At 36.9% G+C, this 18600-nt stretch overlaps 1 protein-coding gene across 21 annotated transcripts in view; it reads left to right on the top strand.

Moving 5' to 3' along the window:
* Positions 1-13505, top strand: part of Bsg (immunoglobulin domain-containing protein Bsg) — a 31494-nt gene extending 17989 nt beyond the window's left edge. For 19 of the 21 annotated variants that reach the window (XM_086834842.1, XM_020950649.2, XM_086834841.1 and 16 more), the window contains 5 exons: positions 10608-10725; positions 12118-12278; positions 12384-12491; positions 12574-12768; positions 13194-13505. In XM_086834842.1, the coding sequence (XP_086690968.1) occupies positions 10608-10725; positions 12118-12278; positions 12384-12491; positions 12574-12768; positions 13194-13330 (719 nt within the window). In that variant the 3' untranslated portion in view covers positions 13331-13505. Of the gene's footprint in view, positions 1-3813; positions 6801-6874; positions 10157-10607; positions 10726-12117; positions 12279-12383; positions 12492-12573; positions 12769-13193 lie in introns of those variants that run through there. The other 2 variants (XM_086834851.1, XM_086834833.1) reach the window with 2 other exon arrangements.
* The last annotated feature ends 5095 nt before the right edge of the window (positions 13506-18600 follow it).

Below are 18600 nucleotides of genomic sequence, written 5' to 3'. Positions count from 1 at the left end.
TAGTAAAGATAAATATAACACCTATTAAGAAAGTTTCTTAACAATTTACACAGATTTTTAGTAAAAAACTATCATTTTCACACCTTTAATTTTGAATATAAGTAATAATAAACCCTTAGAAACACTAAAGCAAAAGATTAAACGTGTTAATAAAGTCCTTTTTGGTCATCCTATGCATTTGTTGCTATTTCAAACTTGTTTCCCTGAAGCTTGTGCCAATTTATCTGCTTTAAAAGTTAACTTCAGACTGCAATTGCAACTGCAACAGTTGTAATTCTTTTTGTTGGTGTGTTTGCTTTGCGTGTGGTCTTGCTATAGCTTTTGTTGTTTTTTGGTTAAACTGCACAACTTTTCAAACACACACACACGCACACATGCGGCACATTCGGTGTGTGAGAGATACTCTGCATGTAGGGAAATAAGGGGGAAAATGTTGGTTTTTAGGCAGTATAGACATATCGCACGGTTAACGCTACGAGAGCGCGCCTCATCATTTTCATTTTGGGCTTCGTTTGCTAATTTTAAAATAGACAAACAATTTTTTATTTCAATTTACAGCAGAGCGAGTAGCAAGCAGCAGCCACACGCACACTGGCTGGGCGAGCAAACACACACACATGCTGCCCATGGATGCTGTATAGTATAAACCCGCACAGAAGCCACTAGACACATGACTGGCGTCCCCCTCCCAGCTCTGGTCTCCTGGCCAGAATCTCATCCATTCCCCATTGTGTTTGCAGCAACTGAACTCGCTCGCTTGCTCGCGTAACCCGGCTGCGTATTTAAATATTTATTTATAAATCTCTGGCTGATTATGATAAGCATGATAATAATAATCACAATAATGGTTAGTTGGCGCATTTTAAAAGTGACACCTACCTACACCAACCCTGCTCCTCCTCCTCCTGCCATCCCCCCCTCATTATTATTTGTTCTCCCTCGTTTGCCGCTGCTGTCATTTAAATTACTTTGTTTTTGCTCGCATTACGGCGCGAGTATCTGTATCTGATTGCCGAGTATCTGTAGTCGAATGTATCTGTGTGTTGTCAAGTGTGTCTCTCTCTCTGTGTGTGTGTGTGTGACGAGTTCTTTGCATTTAATTGACATTTCTCATGCAATTTAGTTAATGAACTCTCAAACAGCCCAGGCATTCACTTTGTCTTTGCCTTTCGCGTTCACTGACCCATCGATGACTGGACGGACGGATCGATCGATCGATCGATGCCTCAATTGAGTCAATCAGTCAGCCACTTGAAATATTGAACGTTTTCCGAAAAAATCTATTATATAATTAGACAGAAAAAATCATTCGAGGAAGCAAGCAAGAGATTTTCGAGGGCAAATCGCTTGGGATTATAATGGGAAATGTAATTGTTATAAATTTATTAATTAAACACAAACAAGTTGGAATATTATTTGATATATTTACTATTTAAATAGAGTATTTTAATAGATTATATTTACTTTATGGTAACTATTTTTATTTCTCTTAGAATGTGTGAAGAAAATTTTATAATAATGAACCCTTCAAGTTGTTCCTGGATTAAAGACTTCTTTATCCTTTCCGGATATCAACTGAAATCTGTACAAGTAAAATTTAAGGCATGACATTTTTTGTTAACAAAAAAGGCAGAGAGCGAGCTTAAACTTTTTAACTGCAAAAGTTACAAATCAGATTTTCATAAAGTTTACGAATTTTTGGGTGGTGTTGGTGCTTCGTAAAACTGCCTTAAATAAGTTTGCAACCGCCTCTCTGCCTGTGCCGTGTACAGTGCGTTTAAAACTGTGCCTTCACGTGCGCAGCGCTTGCTAAAAATAACCAATATACACACACATTCTCCTCTATAGTGTGTAGTATATATAACAAAAAATTTCGATCCGTGTTAATTAATTTTTCTTATATTTAGTTTTATTTCACTTTTTTTTTTTTTTCTTTTCGTTTCGCACATCCCCGTTGGCGTTTAGTGTAATTCTCGTGCACTTTGCTGTCGGTTTCGCGTGGTTTTGCAAATTCTCTGTGTAAATTTTATTTTAATTGCTTTCGACAATAACAAAAACTGCAAAAGGCACATGCTAAGCAGCAGAAATAAAGACACTGAAAGCAACACTATTGCAACAGTCATTTGTTTTTCAAGTCTCTCTGTGTGTGTGTGTGTGGGGGTTTTTCTTTAGAAAAACGAAAGGCCATCATTAAAAAATAATAAAAACCTTTAGTTGTGAGAAGAACAAAGTTGTTCAAAGTTGTATAGATACTTTTATGCTTATGGTCAGTGCAGTATTTGTTTTCTTTTCTAGATTTTATTGTTTTTGTCTTAATACCCTTGCAAGGGTATTATAATTTTAGTCAGAAGCTTGAAACGATGTGAAGGAGTCATTTCCGACCCTACAAATCATATATATTCTTGATAAGCAGAAAAATCTGAGTCAATTCAGCCATGTCCGGGAAAAATTTAATTATTTCAAATTTTTGAAAATTTTATAAGGGGTTACATCGTAAAAATAATCAGAAATTGGATAAAAATTCCAAAATTTTAAATTGTAAATGGAGCATGCAGATTTATTAACCCCATAAAAACTAACATAGGATAGTTTTCGAATTAAAATTAAAGCATTTTTGGCTTAGTTATGAGGTTTTTAAACCTTGATTTGTCGAAATAATGTCAAACCATATCAAAAATCCCTATATGCACTACATTTTCTATTCTATATTTAGAAACATATATTTTTGTATTTTATGCATGCCAATTTGTACGCACATAAAGACAAAAGACAAATGCCTTTAACAATATGTCACATGTGTGCGGTGCGGTGCGGGGAGGTGGGGTGTGTGTTGCACAGAAACATAGACTACAGGCAGTCCCATAAATTTGATTAAATAAAGTTTTAGTTTTGCGCTTTTTTAGATGACTGCCTGCCGGCTCTGCCTCTCTCTCTCTCTCTCTATCTCTTTCACTATCCGGAATTCAAATTCATTTGTTTTCTATTTGGCAGAGGCGAGGGAATGCGACAAAAAACTATGCTAGATGAACAAGCAATAAACCATAAATTTCTTGTCGACCGACGGTGGCAACAACAACAAAAACTTACCTAGTGGTTAAGCGTTTAGGGCTTGCCGCTCTCAAAAGGTGGCAAGGAAGGGAAGAAGGGATAAGGGAGGAAACAGGAATGTAAAGGTGTGCTTATATACACCCAGAGCTGCAGGCCCATCGAAAATGTTTGGTTTCATTCAAAGGGCTTTTGCCAGAGTTTGCTTAATGTTGCGGTTTGTGTTTTTCGAAGGAAATTTGCTTTTGGTTTTTAGTGTTTGTTTTTATTTTCTTTCTTTCTTTTCTTTGGTTACATTGTTTGTGTGTGTGATGATGGGTTGTGTATGTGTGAGGATCTTGGTTTAAAATGTAACTTAATATTTTATTTTCTAACTTTTTTTTAGACCACGTTGCGTATGCGTAATAAACATAACGTATACGTAATGTAAAACTAGTGGGAAGTTGGAGCTAGTAATTGTAAAACGATGTACAACACTGCATATACGTAATAATTGTAAAAGCATGTCCAACACTGCGTATACGTTGGTTTTTCTTTCGCTTAGCGGAGACAAAATATTATAAAAAAAAAGAATTATAGTATGTAAAACATTGCGTATACGTAATGGTAATGTGCATTCGCCGTCTTAGTGAAGACAAAAAGTAATATTAAACTTATAAAAGAATGTGCAGCTCTGCGTATACGTAATAATTGTAAAAGGATGTACAACACTGCGTATACGTTATGTTACGCGTTGTCCCCTTGGGTTTTTCTTTCGCTTAGCGGAGAAAAAAAATGACACAAAAGCTGAAAAAGGATTTACAACACTGCGTATACGTAATAATTGTAAACGGTATACAACACTGCGTATACGTTATATTACGCATACGTAGTGTTGTTCGGTTGGGATTCTTGCTTAGCGGAGAAAAAAATGCTACAAAAATTATAAAAGGACTTACAACACTGCGTATACGTAATGGTAATCTGCATACGCGGTCAATTTCGTACATTACGCATACGTAGTGTTGTCAGCCTGCATTTCTCTTTCACTTTGGGAAGACAAAAAGTCACTTTCGGTTTGAATTAATTCAATTTTAAAGAGACGGAAGCCCTGGCTGGCACCTTGCAAGGTACATAAATATGTATGTGTATAATATATATAAATATATTCTCAAGTGAGAGTGTGTTGTATAAATTTATAATATTGTTCAGCTGCGACCGCTGTCTGTCTCTCTATCTTTCACTCTCTCTCGCTCTCTCTCTCTCTTGCTCTCTCTTTCTGTACTTTTCTTGCTCGTTCTCTTTCTGTTTCTGCCGGCTGCAATATGCTTGCCTTCCCTGTTTTTTTTGCCTTTGCCCCGTCTCCCTTTCACGCGCTGTCCAAAGTGACAAAAGCATTTTCGGCATTCGTTTGGGTGGGAAAATTGGGAAAACTCGGGAGGGTGCCCTGCTGCAGAGTGGCTGTGAAGGAGATGGCTTAGACTTTGGCGGCAGCGCGACTCGTGCATGTAACATGTTTGTGAAATAAATTGTTGTAGCCTGCTCTCTCTCTCTCACACTCCACTCTCATTCTCTTTCTTCGCGTAATGTGTGTGCGTGTGTGTGAGTGCGGAAAAAATCTACATTCGTGTGCACTTAACCCTCTGGTTACCCATGTCTTTTTCAAGTGATGTATCCAAAAAGTTTTCAACTTGTTTAATTAAACTAATATACTTTACAAATTTAATTAAAGGCTTAAAGACTAGAATTTATATGAAAAATTATAATCAAGAGATTTAATTATCTTTTATTAACTACATATGTACTGTATGAACTGTGTGTTCCTTGTTCAAGGCTACTCATGGGTTAATTTTGATGACAGAAAATGGCAAGAGAAAATGTCAGCAGCTGGCAAAGGAGACGTAAACATAATTTAACTGAAGTGATGTGCAAACGTGTGTGTAAGGCTGACATGATGTCGGCGATAGGGATAAAGATAAAGCCAAAGATAAAGACATTGTCCAACCGCGTTCGCTAACTGCCTTAATCAGCTGATAAGACTGCGTGCTTATGCTCTCTGTCTGTATATATATTTACTTTTTTTTGTTACTATACATATATTTATCAAGCCCTCGACAGTCCCGTTTTGTAATACATCCGGCAAGCAAATAAACGTACACAATTATTTATGACACTGTTTTGTCGTTGTTGCTGGTGTTATCAACCAGGTACTTGGCGATAACAATTGCTTCTCGCTCATGCCAACAATTCAACAAGTTTTAATGGAATACGGCCACAAGGCTTTTGGCGACAAGTGACTCTTCTCTGCGGCTTGATTTGTGCAGTTTAAACCGGTCGTTATTGACGTCATCGATGCAGTTTAAACCAGTCCACTGTTTTGGCCATTGACGTCACTGTTTTTGGTCTATCTTCATCTGGCTTTGGCCTTTTGATTGGAAGTAACGAAAAGTCGAGCAAAGAAAAATCCAATTACCAAGGTTTTGGGGGGAAATATAGTTTATATATGTATATGTAGTTACTGATATGAACTTGAGCTGAGTATAAATAAGTTTAGTAAACTGAATTAAATATATATATATATATATTCAAGACAAAACACTGGAAAATAGTAGTTTAAGAGTACGCTTAGGATAAAGCCATAAAAGGTATACCTAGTAAAAGATCCTATAAAAAGGAAATGTTTACCTCAACTGTTTCATCTGTTATTGTTTAGTGTTGGAAAACCAAATATATAATACAATCAAAGCACTCTGTCTATCTCTATCTGTCTCTTTCCCTTCCCCATGTATCGATTAAGTAACGATAAATCACTCTTTGCAGTTTAAAAAAAGAGCCTCATCGATACATAAATTAATGTTAATTTTCACCATTACGTAAACAGAAAATGTTTCGGTTTATTTTGGTTAATTTTCCATTTTGAGTTCTTTGTGTTTTCTTTTTTCTTTTTTTTTTTTGTGTGTGTAAATGTGTTTTATTAGCCTCCCCTTTTACGCCGTCAAAAGATTAAAAAAAAAACTTGCCATAACAACAACAACAGCATAAGCATTTCGACTAGATAAATTCCAACATTGATATATTTATATATATATATGTTTTTGCAACTTGGCGCTGAAATCAAATAATCGCAAACAATCGATCGCAAAACTGGTTCAATAAATACCATAAACGGGAAAGAAACACACATAATATAAGCCACATATAATCACATATATAGCATTTGAACTTATTATTAGAGACTATAATATTGATGATCGTTTTTTGGTTTCACCATTATGTTTTTGCGTTGAATTTCCAATTCGATTTTATGATTTTCAAATCGATTGCAGTGGTTGAAGAGCAAGGTTTTTCTGAGGCCAAGTTGATTGTAATGGTATTTATGTTTCAAGCTAAATTGCTGATTAAATAATAATTGGAAAATAAACAAATACCATTACAATCACTAGCTTTGAAAGAAATCTTTCAACCAAATACTAGTTTAGTGAGTAAGTTCCATTGTGTGACCTCCTTGAACCCTGAACCTTGGATTGCTTTTACCAACGCTCGAATTTTCGTTGTGGAAGCAGAACTGAGAGATGAGCCCATTCAAATTGGTGGCTCGCCAATAATCTACTTTGGAGATCCTTATGTGAAAGTGGGTCAACCCTTCTCGATCATCTGCGTATTCCCGATCACGGAGCGCATCGATTGGCTCAAGGATGGCGAGTCGATAAAGCGGCACAATTTGCGGCACTTTAGGGACGAACATTACTACTATTTGGAGGAGAAACCTATTGCAGGTGAGTATCCGCGTTTGGCCCGATCCTAATCCGGAACCTGATCTCAACCTGGCTCTGTGTTATCCTGGCTAAAGGTGACGAGCACAAGATGGAGGCCATCCTTAGCGTGCAGCAGGCCCTCAAGGTGCACGAGGGTAGCTATAAGTGCAACCATCGGCACGACAACTCCTTCATGCTGCACGTGCGTGATCCCAGCGGCGAACCCACCGAGTCCGGCTATCAGACAATTGATGAGCTCACCCCCGACTCGGCGGAGGAACGTTTCAAGCTCAATTTTCCCCACAAGCACAAGTCACACTTTGGCTACGGGAATGCCACCACCTCGTCCAGTGCCATGCCCTGGCATCCCTCGGCGGGTGGCGGCAGCAGCAGCAGCGGCGGCGGCGGCATGATGATCCATCGCGTCGATACACCGCCAGACATTCCACCGCCACGCTTCAGTATGTACAACGAAGGGCACACTGTGGCGCCACCGGAGCGACCCACCATACTGTACAATCAGTCGTATAATCCCACTGCCACCGCCACAGCCACAGCTAGCGCCACTGCCACTGCCACGGAAGCCGGCCTGCTCCTAACCACGGCGCATCACCATGCCCACCACCAGCAGCAGCTGCAGCAGCAAGCGCAGCACACGCTCAACGCTTTTCAGCTTCAACCGCCGCCGCGGCCAATTACTAACGCGAATCTTGGCCAGAACGAGAGATATCAGACCCATGCACCGCACTATGTGCCACCAATAATGGGTGGCGGTGGCGGTGGCGGTGGTGTCACAACAGCCCGAGGAGGCGAACGTGGTGAGCAGCAGCAGACCACAACTTCAGCAGCCACCAGTACAATCTCCATGATGATGACTGGATCTGGTCACGGACATGGACATGGACATGGGCATGGACACGGACATGGAGCTGTAGGAGGTGCTCATATGGGTGGAGGAGGAGGAGGTGGTGGTGGTGCTGCTGCTGCTGGCGGAAGTGGTCACATGATGATGGGTGGTCAAGTGCATCTACAGCATCAGACGCTCTTGCCTGACAAGAAGGGTGAGCCACATACACATAAACACACACACCAAACACATCACACACACACACACACCAAACACATCACACACACACACACACCCACGAAACACACCCACGAAACACATTTCACACACTCATACACACACTCAGTACTTATCAAAGTTCAACTCGTAACTTGCCCGCTTTGTTGTTGTTCGTTTTTGGCTTTTATCTCGCTCGCGCCTCTCAAAATCGCCATTGTAATTGTTATCGTGCAACAAAAAACATGGAGCCTTGCCCCCATTTTCAATTCGTTCGATTACTGTTATCGATAGTTTAGTCAATATTTGCTTGGAGATGAATTTTAGGAATCCTAAGCATGTTTGTTGTTTTGTTGCTTAAAATAAATTATAAATCACTTATATGGGATTATTGGAATTCATACATAATTTAATTAATTAATTTTTGCATTATAAATGTGAATTTTCGCAAAAATTAGTTTTAATATTCTTAATTCTAATTTCAGTCAAAAGCTTAAAACTCAGTGAAGGATTCATTTTTGACTCTATAAATCATATATATTCTTAATCAGCATCAACAAGATAATCCAACTTAGCCAAAAATAAAATTGTTTTTCAAAAATTTTAAATTTTTTCAAAAAATAGGAAAGGGGTTACATCGTTAACATTTTCAAAAATTCGACACATATTTAATTTTTAAATTGCGTATGCAGATTTATTAATCTAAAAAAAACTAGAATAGTTATGAGTTTTTTAAATTTTGATTTCTTGATATAGTTTTCGTATAAAAATACCAATAAATGTGTATTAAAAAAAATGCTTACTTAGGTTTAATTTGAATTCTTAATTAATTTTTATATCGTTAAGAGTTTAATATTCTGTCTTTTTGCTAAATTCATTTACTGATTTGAATATTTTCTGCAAAAAATTAAAATAAATTTAATGTAGGATGCTTTTTCCCCGTGCATTTTCTTTCCCCTTTTAATTTTTTGAAAACCCCTAATACAGTTATTTATTTATTAATTACAAATTTCAATAGAAAGCGTTTTAAAATCTCCAAAAGTGCCATAACTCTGATAACGTGAGAATTGAAAACGGGAACCTGGTGCCTTCAATTGCAATTGTTTGTGTTACCCCACCCCAGCCCCAATCGCTCTGTCTCTTTCGAACTGCATTGACATCAGCTCACTTCCCTCGCTCGCCCTCCTCCTCATCAGCGACCCTCCAAAACCCCACCCGCTTGCTCGCGTCGTCTCGTTCCATTGCATTTACCTCGCTAGTCTAATTTTGGTGTTGTAGGTTTTTAAATTAAAAGCTAATCGTTCGCTCTCTCTCTTCATCTCTCTCTCTCTCAGTCTGACTTTGACAAAGCTAGCTGTATGACATTCTGACATCCACACTCACACCCACACATTCATATACAGTCACACCTTTAAGTTAAGCTTGAGTTGTTTGCTTGAACTTTTTCATCATTGCCGCTGCTGTTTCTATTTTTTTTGTTTTGTATTTTCTTCTTGTTCTTTGTCTTTTGTTCGATTACCTTTTCTTGATTTCATTTGATGTCCTATCTGTGTCTTTGTTTTCGTTTGCATTTGCCTTGCCTTACTTTCTTTTTGGCTTTGTTTCGTTGCTTTCCTACGTTGTTTACTCTGATTGTTGAACACACAGCTGGCAGGTGCACAGCGCGGCGTCAATTTCGATTTCGATTTCGATTCAATTCCCATTTGATTGGCAGCCAGTTTTTTGCGATGACGCATAAGTTTACAATTGGCAGCGTTTGGCTTACGAGCTGATTATCAGCAGGTTGGCCGGTCGGTCGGTCGGTCGGTCTGTGCCAGATAAGGCGAAAAAAACACGCCACGTGATGAGTCGCTGATTCTCGACCTGTCTTGCTCCCATCTTTCTCTTGCTCTCTCTTTTTACTCTCTCTCTCTCTCACTTTGTCTAAATATATATTCCCTTGCTTCTCTGCGCGCGCTCAGTGTATATCGATTAATTCGATATCTAGCATATCGGAGTGTGTAGCTTTATGTGTATATATCGATAAATATGAATCTAAAAACTTTTGCTCTATTTTATATTGCAGCTAACTTTACTAATAAATTTTATCAATAAATTAACTAAATTAATTAACTAACTAGCCATAAACTATATACACATATCAAAAAACGATAATAAATAATCAAATACCGTAATCTCATTTCGTAAGCAGCGTAAAATGAAGTTTATTTGATTTCAGTCCAAGTTTGAAAATAGTACAAAAAATGTGTTTTATATGAGACCCGCCCCACAGAGGATGAATAAAAAATAAAATTCGATGATTGACCAAGTTGTATGCTCTTTTGTTTTATTTATACGTATTCTTTAATTTTAGTTTTAGTTTAGTTTTACCAATTATTATATACCTTCTTTTGCTCCACCTATGATTTGGTATTAGTGATTTGTGTGTTGCTAAATCATCATACTATCCTAAGCAATTTAGTCCAGTACTCAAAAACCAAATCTCCAGCTCTCATCTCTCAGCAAAAAAAAATATACCTCAGAAATCTCTCGAAAATGCTCCACAAAAAACAAACTTCTCATACTTTAAGCTCGTTCTCAATTTATTCCTATAAGCAAATATATATATATTTATCTCTATATACAAGTTATTAGATATAAACTTTGTTAAGCAGTTCCTTTATGTAAACGTTTTCTTGTACCCAAAATTTGTTAGAATGAACACAATGACTGCCCCTGCAAATATTTGACTAATCTTTATTCCCATCCATCTATACCATCTCCAGATAAGCTGGTGCCAAACTATGACAATGTCGAGCATCAAATGAAATTTTACGACATCAGAACGCCGCTGGTGCTCAGCTGCAACGTGAGAGACGCCGATCCGACGGCCCCACTTATATGGTAAGTCATTTCGAACACCCCAAAAAATAAACGAAACCTTGTACGTATCCCAAAAATATCCGGGGGATGTTGTTTGCCAGCCCCCCAAGGGTGGAATTTGAATGGAATGGGATGGGATGGGATGTCTGTGTCCCGCATAGTTAGTAGTTATAAGAGCAATCATTTTAATACGGCACAGCTAAGCACTTTTGCTTAATTATGTTGGCCTGACTGCCTAACTGACTGCCTGACTGACATAACCTGAGTGGCTAGAACAAGAGTGAAAAACCTCAGGATAACCAGATACGAAGTACTGAATACACTGCAGGATATATCATATAGGAAGAAGAAGAGTTGTATATACAAATATAATGATAGTAATCAATCCAAAACTTTGATAGTTACTTAAAAAGAAAAGATCTAGGAAGAAATTCTTGAATCTAAGATCTAGCCCAAGGATCAACATTTTCAACAATCTTGTTCTTCATTATCCTTTGCTCACAAGGATCAACATTTTCAACAATCTTGTTCTTCATTATCCTTTGCTCACCTTTCCTAGAACTCTCTGTACTTCCACCCTGTAAGCATCCTTGCCAGAACCTTTGTTTTTTATAAAAATTCATAAAACTAAAACAAAGAACGAAAGACATTACTGCATATATTTTATATTTCAATTTCTGTTGCAAAAGTTGTACGAATAATTTGCATAGTTCTCTTGGTAAAGGGTACAATAAGGTTCCATTCTGTGGTAGACGACGGACAAGTGTGTACGCCTGAGTGGGAGTCGTGGGAAAGGACGATGGGTGTGGGGTCACTTCTGCAATGGAGGTGGTTACTGGAAAGTGCCTTCCTGTCTGGGACTGGTTAGTAGTAGTAGTTGGATCGCCCAGCTCCCTCTGCTCAGGGGTCTGGTAATGGTAATGACACTTTTGTTCATTCCGGGACCTGTCCGGGTCCCTGGTTCTCCGTTTTCCGTTCCTCAGTCCTTAGTCCTCGGTCCTCGGTCCTGAGTTCTTGTTATTGTTCTCCTTGCTCTTGGGGCCAGGGCCAAACTTTGCGTGTGCCGAGCTGTGGAATTAGTCTTTGAATAATTGGCAAAATGCGAAGAGAACCAAGGAGATAGAGGAGATTGGAGCCAGTTCGCTCCTCGTGTAGGTGCAGCCGACCGTCTCGGCGATAACTGTAGAATTCATTTAGATAAATGGTGTTTTTTTTGCTGCTACTTAATATATACAGAGAGAAAAATACAAAACTCTTTAAATGGGCACTTCATGGTAAACTATAATAAACAAAAAACAAGAGGCATTTAGGGATGTTTAAAAGAGGAAAAACTATAAAGTTTTGTCAGGATTACAGAGGCTAGGTCATCCATCCATTATCTAACTAATCCTGATTTTGCATATCCTTGTTTAGGAAAAAGAACGGAACGGCAGTGACAGAGGTGGCTTCGCTAAGGGGTCGCTACAAGCTAATCGATGCCGAGAGGAAGTTCATCATCGATAGGACGGAGCCTCATGACGATGGACTCTACAGTTGCGAGTTCGATGGCGAGTCCAAGAATATCAATGTGATTGGTAAGTGGCCAGACCCATAAACCCATAACCATAACCAAACCTTTACCCTCCCACAATAATCTGCAACCGAAACCCATATTGATTGATATCCTTTATCGCCTACAGCCCGCGTTGTTGTACGAGTGCCTTCAAATACAGCCGTTGTGGAGGGTGAGAAGATGTCGGTGACCTGCACCGTTTTAGGTACCAAGCCGCAGCTGTCGTGGACCTTTGGTGAGTCAGAATCTAAACCTGAGTTTTGAATTTAAATTGAAAAACTGAAAAACTAACATGACGCTTTTTTCTGCAACTTTAGGTAATATCACGCTGACGAACGCCACAGATCGGTTCGTCCTCAAGGAGGACAATGGAGTCCCGAACTCCATTCTTACCCTGGAGAATGTGACATTGGACGACAGAGGCGAGTACAAGTGCTTTGGACGCAATGCGGCCAATGAATACGGTGTGAACAGCACTGTTGTCTACGACACCACAACTGTGCGTGTTAAGGGTAAGTTTAAATCGACCAAGGAGTGGCTGCCTTCAGGCCATAAAAAATCCAACGAAAGATACCCCGGTCACTGGGCTTTGTCGTGATCTTATATACTATATTTAACCTTCATGCTGAGGAATTCATTCAGAAATCAATTTATTCGATGACCTTGGCGGGTTTTCTTGCTAATTAAATATATTGGGGAAAGGCCATTGACGCCTTTTTCTTATCTTAACAAAATTATCAACATGTTCAATAATTTTGTGTACTTGTTTCACTTGTCTGAACATTTATCTTAAACTGTAAACCCATTAGAGTTAATTAAAAGTTTGCAATTATTGTTATAAACTCTTTTTTGGCAAAAATAAACGACAAAGATAGTGACCCTGGTTATCTTTCAATTCTCAAAAGTATATATTTTAATATGTTGTTATTTGTTTTAGGCAAATTCGCCGCCTTGTGGCCTTTCCTGGGCATCTGTGCTGAGGTGCTGATTCTCTGCGTCATCATTCTCATCTATGAGAAGCGACGCAACAAGAGCGAACTGGAGGAGAGTGATACTGATCCCCAAGAACAGTAAGTGTGCCTACTCTCCAAATCCAACAACAACAACAACAACACACCAACCAATCAAATCCACAACCAACAACAACAACAACAAAAAACAAACAAACAACAACTGTCAACACCAAATATTATTAAACAAAAACAATCAACAACATGAAAGAAGAAGAAAAAACAGCAAAACAACAGCAGAAGAGGAAAAATGTTGAAAATTTTAGTTTTATACTGCAAATTAAAGACGTTGAAGCTGCAGGCAAATACAAATGCAGACCAAACACCAAACTACACTAACGATTACGGACGGATACAATAAATACGGATAATGCCACGTACTTACAGACACGGACAGAGGGACAATTAAACGGACAGCATAGGGCAGCAGCTACAACAATTAGTGAAATTTTCTTAGTTAACAATTTCTAATAGTGTTACCCAAAAAGTCGAAGGGAAAATGAATGAATTTTTGTGTGTTTTTGTCGCAAAAAAAAAGAAGGAAGCAGAAGCGGAAACGGAAACGGACGATGGACGAAGACGGATACACGCGCGGTGCGGTGAAAAGTGAAAAGTTAAACATTTAAGAAACTATCTAGTTTTTTTCTAATTTTGTATTATATAACAAATGATAATAATAATGCCCAGAGAAGTGAAATGCAAGCTTAGACTTGTAGCTTTCGAAATTCTAATTCGATGTGTGCTAAAAAAAAACGGGAGCAAATATATATTCCTGATATATCCGTATATTTGCATTGCCCGTTTAAATCTCTGACAAACACAAAACGGAAACACAAATGAAAAATAAAATATTCAAAACTACAGCTAAAACTTGAAACTAAACTAAAACAAACGCGCACAACAGACACTCTACTACTCACACAAACACACACACCCCACTACACACACCCCAAAAGTTAAAACAAAATATGTAGTTCTATAGCTATAAAATATTATAATTATAATTCATCGTAAATATGCCTTATAATTTCTTGCTTAATTCGAAACGAAAATTCATTTGTTCTCGCTATTGCTTGTTTCTGTTGCTTGGAAAGAAAGAAAAAATAAACTTGGATAAAACAAATGAAAACTTTAGAAAAAACGTATACAAAACCATACATATTAACGATAAACGTTCTTTTTATGTCAAAGTCCAGTCCATAATATTATTATTATTATTATCATTATTATTATTATTATGATTATGATTATCATGTAAAAGAGAAACGACAAGCAAATGTTATCGACTTTCTTCTTAAGTACTTATTGTTTAATTATTATACATTTCAAAAAACACACACAAACAAAAAGAAGCAAATGTTGTCCAACTGCAACAACAACAGCAACAAAACAGATTTAATCGTTACTTATGTATATTATAAATCACTATATAAGCTTATTAATTTCTTGGCAGTGAATCAAACGTTTACACACACGAAGAACACTCACACACCCACACACAGAAATCGTAGCTCAACACTTTTGCATTGATTTTGAAATTATAATTAGCATTATTTGTATATTGTACACAAAAAAAAAAACAAAACAAGAGTATTTAAAACCCCCTTACATCCCCCAGAAAACGCCCCAAAGTTTGCGCACTTTATGTTTTATTTTTTTCCTTTAGTTTGTCGCCTCTGTTGATTTTGCTGTGTATAAAAAAACTTGAATTATTTCGATTCTTTGTATCTAGTATCTAAACAACAAAAATCTTGTGCTATTGTTTATACCGATTACAATTATCCATTATGATTTTGTGCGTTTTGAGATTGATTTCTACCGAAATATAAAACAAACAACAAAAAAATACAATTGTAAATTAAAGAAATAAAAAAATAAATAAATAAATAAAAAACAAAAAAAAGAACAAAACCAAAAACCAATTTGCATTTTTATTTGTTTTGCTATTCTTTCGCTCCTATTTTCGATGTTGTGTCCATAATTTCGTTTTATGTTTTAGATTTTACTCCATGAGTTGTTTTTATTGTTTCTTAGATCCTGGTTTTAAACAATATAGGTTACTACTACTACTACCATATAAGTTGCAACTGCTTGCGTGCCTGCTGCTGTCGGGGCTTAGTGCTCCGATATGTTTTCTATCGATTTATATATATAAATATATATATGTATAATTTTAAGTTGCGTTGCCAATTGCCTTTTGATTTGCTGTAATTGACGATTTCTGGCATCTCTGTGAGTGACTCGTCGTCGTTTCGTTGCCAATAACTATGGGAAAGCAAGCTAATCAATTGTATTTTCCATTCTTTTCTTGTTTTATTCCCATAAATATCCCCATAAATATGAGTAGTTGATCAAATTCACTCTCTAGTTAAAGCTAAATTGAATGAAATCATAAAAAAAACCAAAAAACTATAAGAAAAGCAAAATATTGTGGGAGAACCTGCCGCTTGATTCGATCGATTAATTGGTTGACTGTTTTCTGCAATCATCATCACAACCACCACCTCCAAAAAACGTAAAGAATAAAAAGCGAAAACTAACCTCGCCCTCGATCAAGTATCTCCATCAAATCAAATCAACCCGCCTTGACTAACAAAAAAAAATCTGATCAAAAAATAAGTGTGCCCAGCGTCAACTAATTAACATCAACAACAACAACAACAATTACTCCAACTAATACAACAACTCAACTCCAATTCCAACAACATCAACAACAACTACAATCACTGCAATAATAAGTAGCAAAATAACAAAAAAAATATATATATATTAACAATCTCTGAACGGCAATAGCAACATCAACAGCATCTCTGCAACAGCAGCAATTCAACAACAGTAGTCTAACTTTTCTACTAACAAACAATTTGTTTATAATTTTTAGTTTAATTATCGTTTTTGGTATTGAAGCATAGTAAAGTTTAATGATTGATTGATTTATTGTCGCTCGACCCCATTCAATATTCCCGTGTAACTTCAAAAGTTTTCCTTATAGTTTCCCTCGATTATTTTGTATTGCCAAATCAAGAATCCCCAACAACCAATCACCACAACATCCAGTAAAGAACAATAACCCTAATAACACCAAAAACTAATTACCGTGATATTTGCAATTTATTCTTTATTGCAGGAAAAAGAAAAGGAGAAATTATGATTAAAATTCCTAAGAAAGAAAAAAAAGAATTAACACACACCGTATAAAATATAAACAAATAAAACCAATTAAATATGAGCAAACACACACACAGAGAGATACTTGAGAGTAAAAACAAAAGCGCATTAAAAACATTACATAAACTACAGCATAAAACTAGCGACTACATGAGATGGTAACGAACGAGAAACCCCCCATTTGCCCTCAGAAAAGTTGTGTAAACCTTCCCCGCCACGCCACTCTCACCTCTCAGCCCCCAAAAAGCCCATCTCCCGACACTGCAAAACTTTGTTTGGCGAAATTGAAAATGAGAAACAGACAATTAACATTAAACAACAAACAAGTAACACACAAAACAAAAGAGAACTAAAATAATATTAAAATGGAAAGTGATAGCAGTTAAACGAACACTATAACAGAGATTATGGATAAAGGATGGCGGAATATCGGCGGAACTCTAGCAATTAACTTTAAAGTGAAGAAGCGTTAACTCCGAAGCAACAAAACAAAAAAAAAATATAAATAAAATAAACAAGAATGTCGCACATGCCCACACCCTCGCCCACGCCCACGCCACCCCTCCGCACCAGCCCAGCCCCCCCTTGAAGACCTTAGAAACACACGAGAAAAAAAAACAAACTAAGTAATATTGTACATAACCTGAAAAAGTTGAGAAAGCTTAAGAAAAGAAAGGCAATTCTTCTGTCTCTGTACTATCTCTGCCTCTCTTTGTACCGTTATTATTTCCTAGGTAGCGATATTTTGAGGTTAGTTTTTAGTTCGATGAATGGAGAAGGAGGAGGAGGAAAAGGAAGCGCCACAGCAGTAACCGAAAATAGAAGAAAATTGATATGGAACAGGAGCAGCCACAACGCAACTGTTAAAGCGAATCCAGGAGAAGGAGGAGATGGAGGAGGAGGAAGAGTGAAAGTGAAAGCGAAAGCGAACGAGAGGATGTTGAAAAGAACTTTGTTTATTAAACTTAGTTAATATATGGTATAATGCAAAAACTGAAGATGAACTTTTTAAACAATTAAGTAGCGCGTTATGAGTATATTTTTAAAGGATTAATACCACAACTAGTAGCGAAAGGGCGAAGAACGCTGCTGCGAGAGCGAGAGCGTCAGCCGAAGCGGAAGCGGAAGCGAGAACCTTGTATATTGCATAATTTTAGGAGCAAAACGACGGAAACGGAAGTGTAATCAGATGCGTACTGCCAAAACTTGTAAAGTTCAGTACTATTTGCTTAGCCTCATTTTTGGTAACAACAAAAACTAAAAAAACCAAAATCAAAACAAACTGAAAACTAAAAAAAAAAAACAAAAAAAAAACTTAAAGCTAAAAACGAAATGTGTAAGATGAAGATGAATTCATAAGCTCTGTTAATTCATATAGATATATTTCTGTTGTTGTTTTATTTCGGTTGTTTATGTAAAATGTATGTGTATGTAAAAACGAGGGAACGAAACAAAACAAAAAACAACAACCAAGAACTAAGAAAAGCGGTCTTCAATTCACAATTCTTAACTCGTAAACTCATAAACAAAATCATATATAGTGCATCTATACTATATATGTATGTATATGTATAAATAATTTATAAACTTTTAGTTCTAGTTGATGTGTTTTCCTTTTATTATTTATCTTTTGTTGTTGAGTTTTTCGCCGCCACCAAAGCTTTAAATATTTACATAGTAAAAACTGTGTTCTCAGCAAAATGATGAATCACTGAAAACAATTATGTTAAAAATGACACACAAAACGACGAGACGATTTGTATAGTAACTAAAAAAACCATGAGAATAATAATAAACAAAGAAAAGCCCTTGATAAAAGCCCCACAAAGGTAACGTTCTTGTTATATATAAATAAAGTATATATATATAATTCACGTGTGTGTGTGTGCATGTTCGATTACATAGTTATATACATATGCGAAGAAATTTAAGAAGAAGACACGATAAAGAAAGCAAGGAAGCAAGTGAGAGGTAGAAGATGTAGGAGGAAAGGAAAGAGAATAGGTAAATAATAGCCTAAAGAAAAACAAGTAGAGTTTTTTGGAAACCGTCGATAAATTCTCGTGCATAAGTTTTTTATTCATGTACAATTGTTGTACAGTTTTTGTGGCTTATTTGTGTATAACAACAACAACAACAACTATTAGTGACAACAACAACTACTAC

Source organism: Drosophila serrata, unplaced genomic scaffold (assembly GCF_035046125.1).
Source record: "Drosophila serrata isolate PLE 108 unplaced genomic scaffold, ASM3504612v1 contig_275, whole genome shotgun sequence".
Lineage (NCBI taxonomy): Eukaryota > Metazoa > Arthropoda > Insecta > Diptera > Drosophilidae > Drosophila > Drosophila serrata.
The sequence above is the reverse complement of the archived record's forward strand: the minus strand, read 5'-3'. Positions and strand labels throughout refer to the sequence as shown.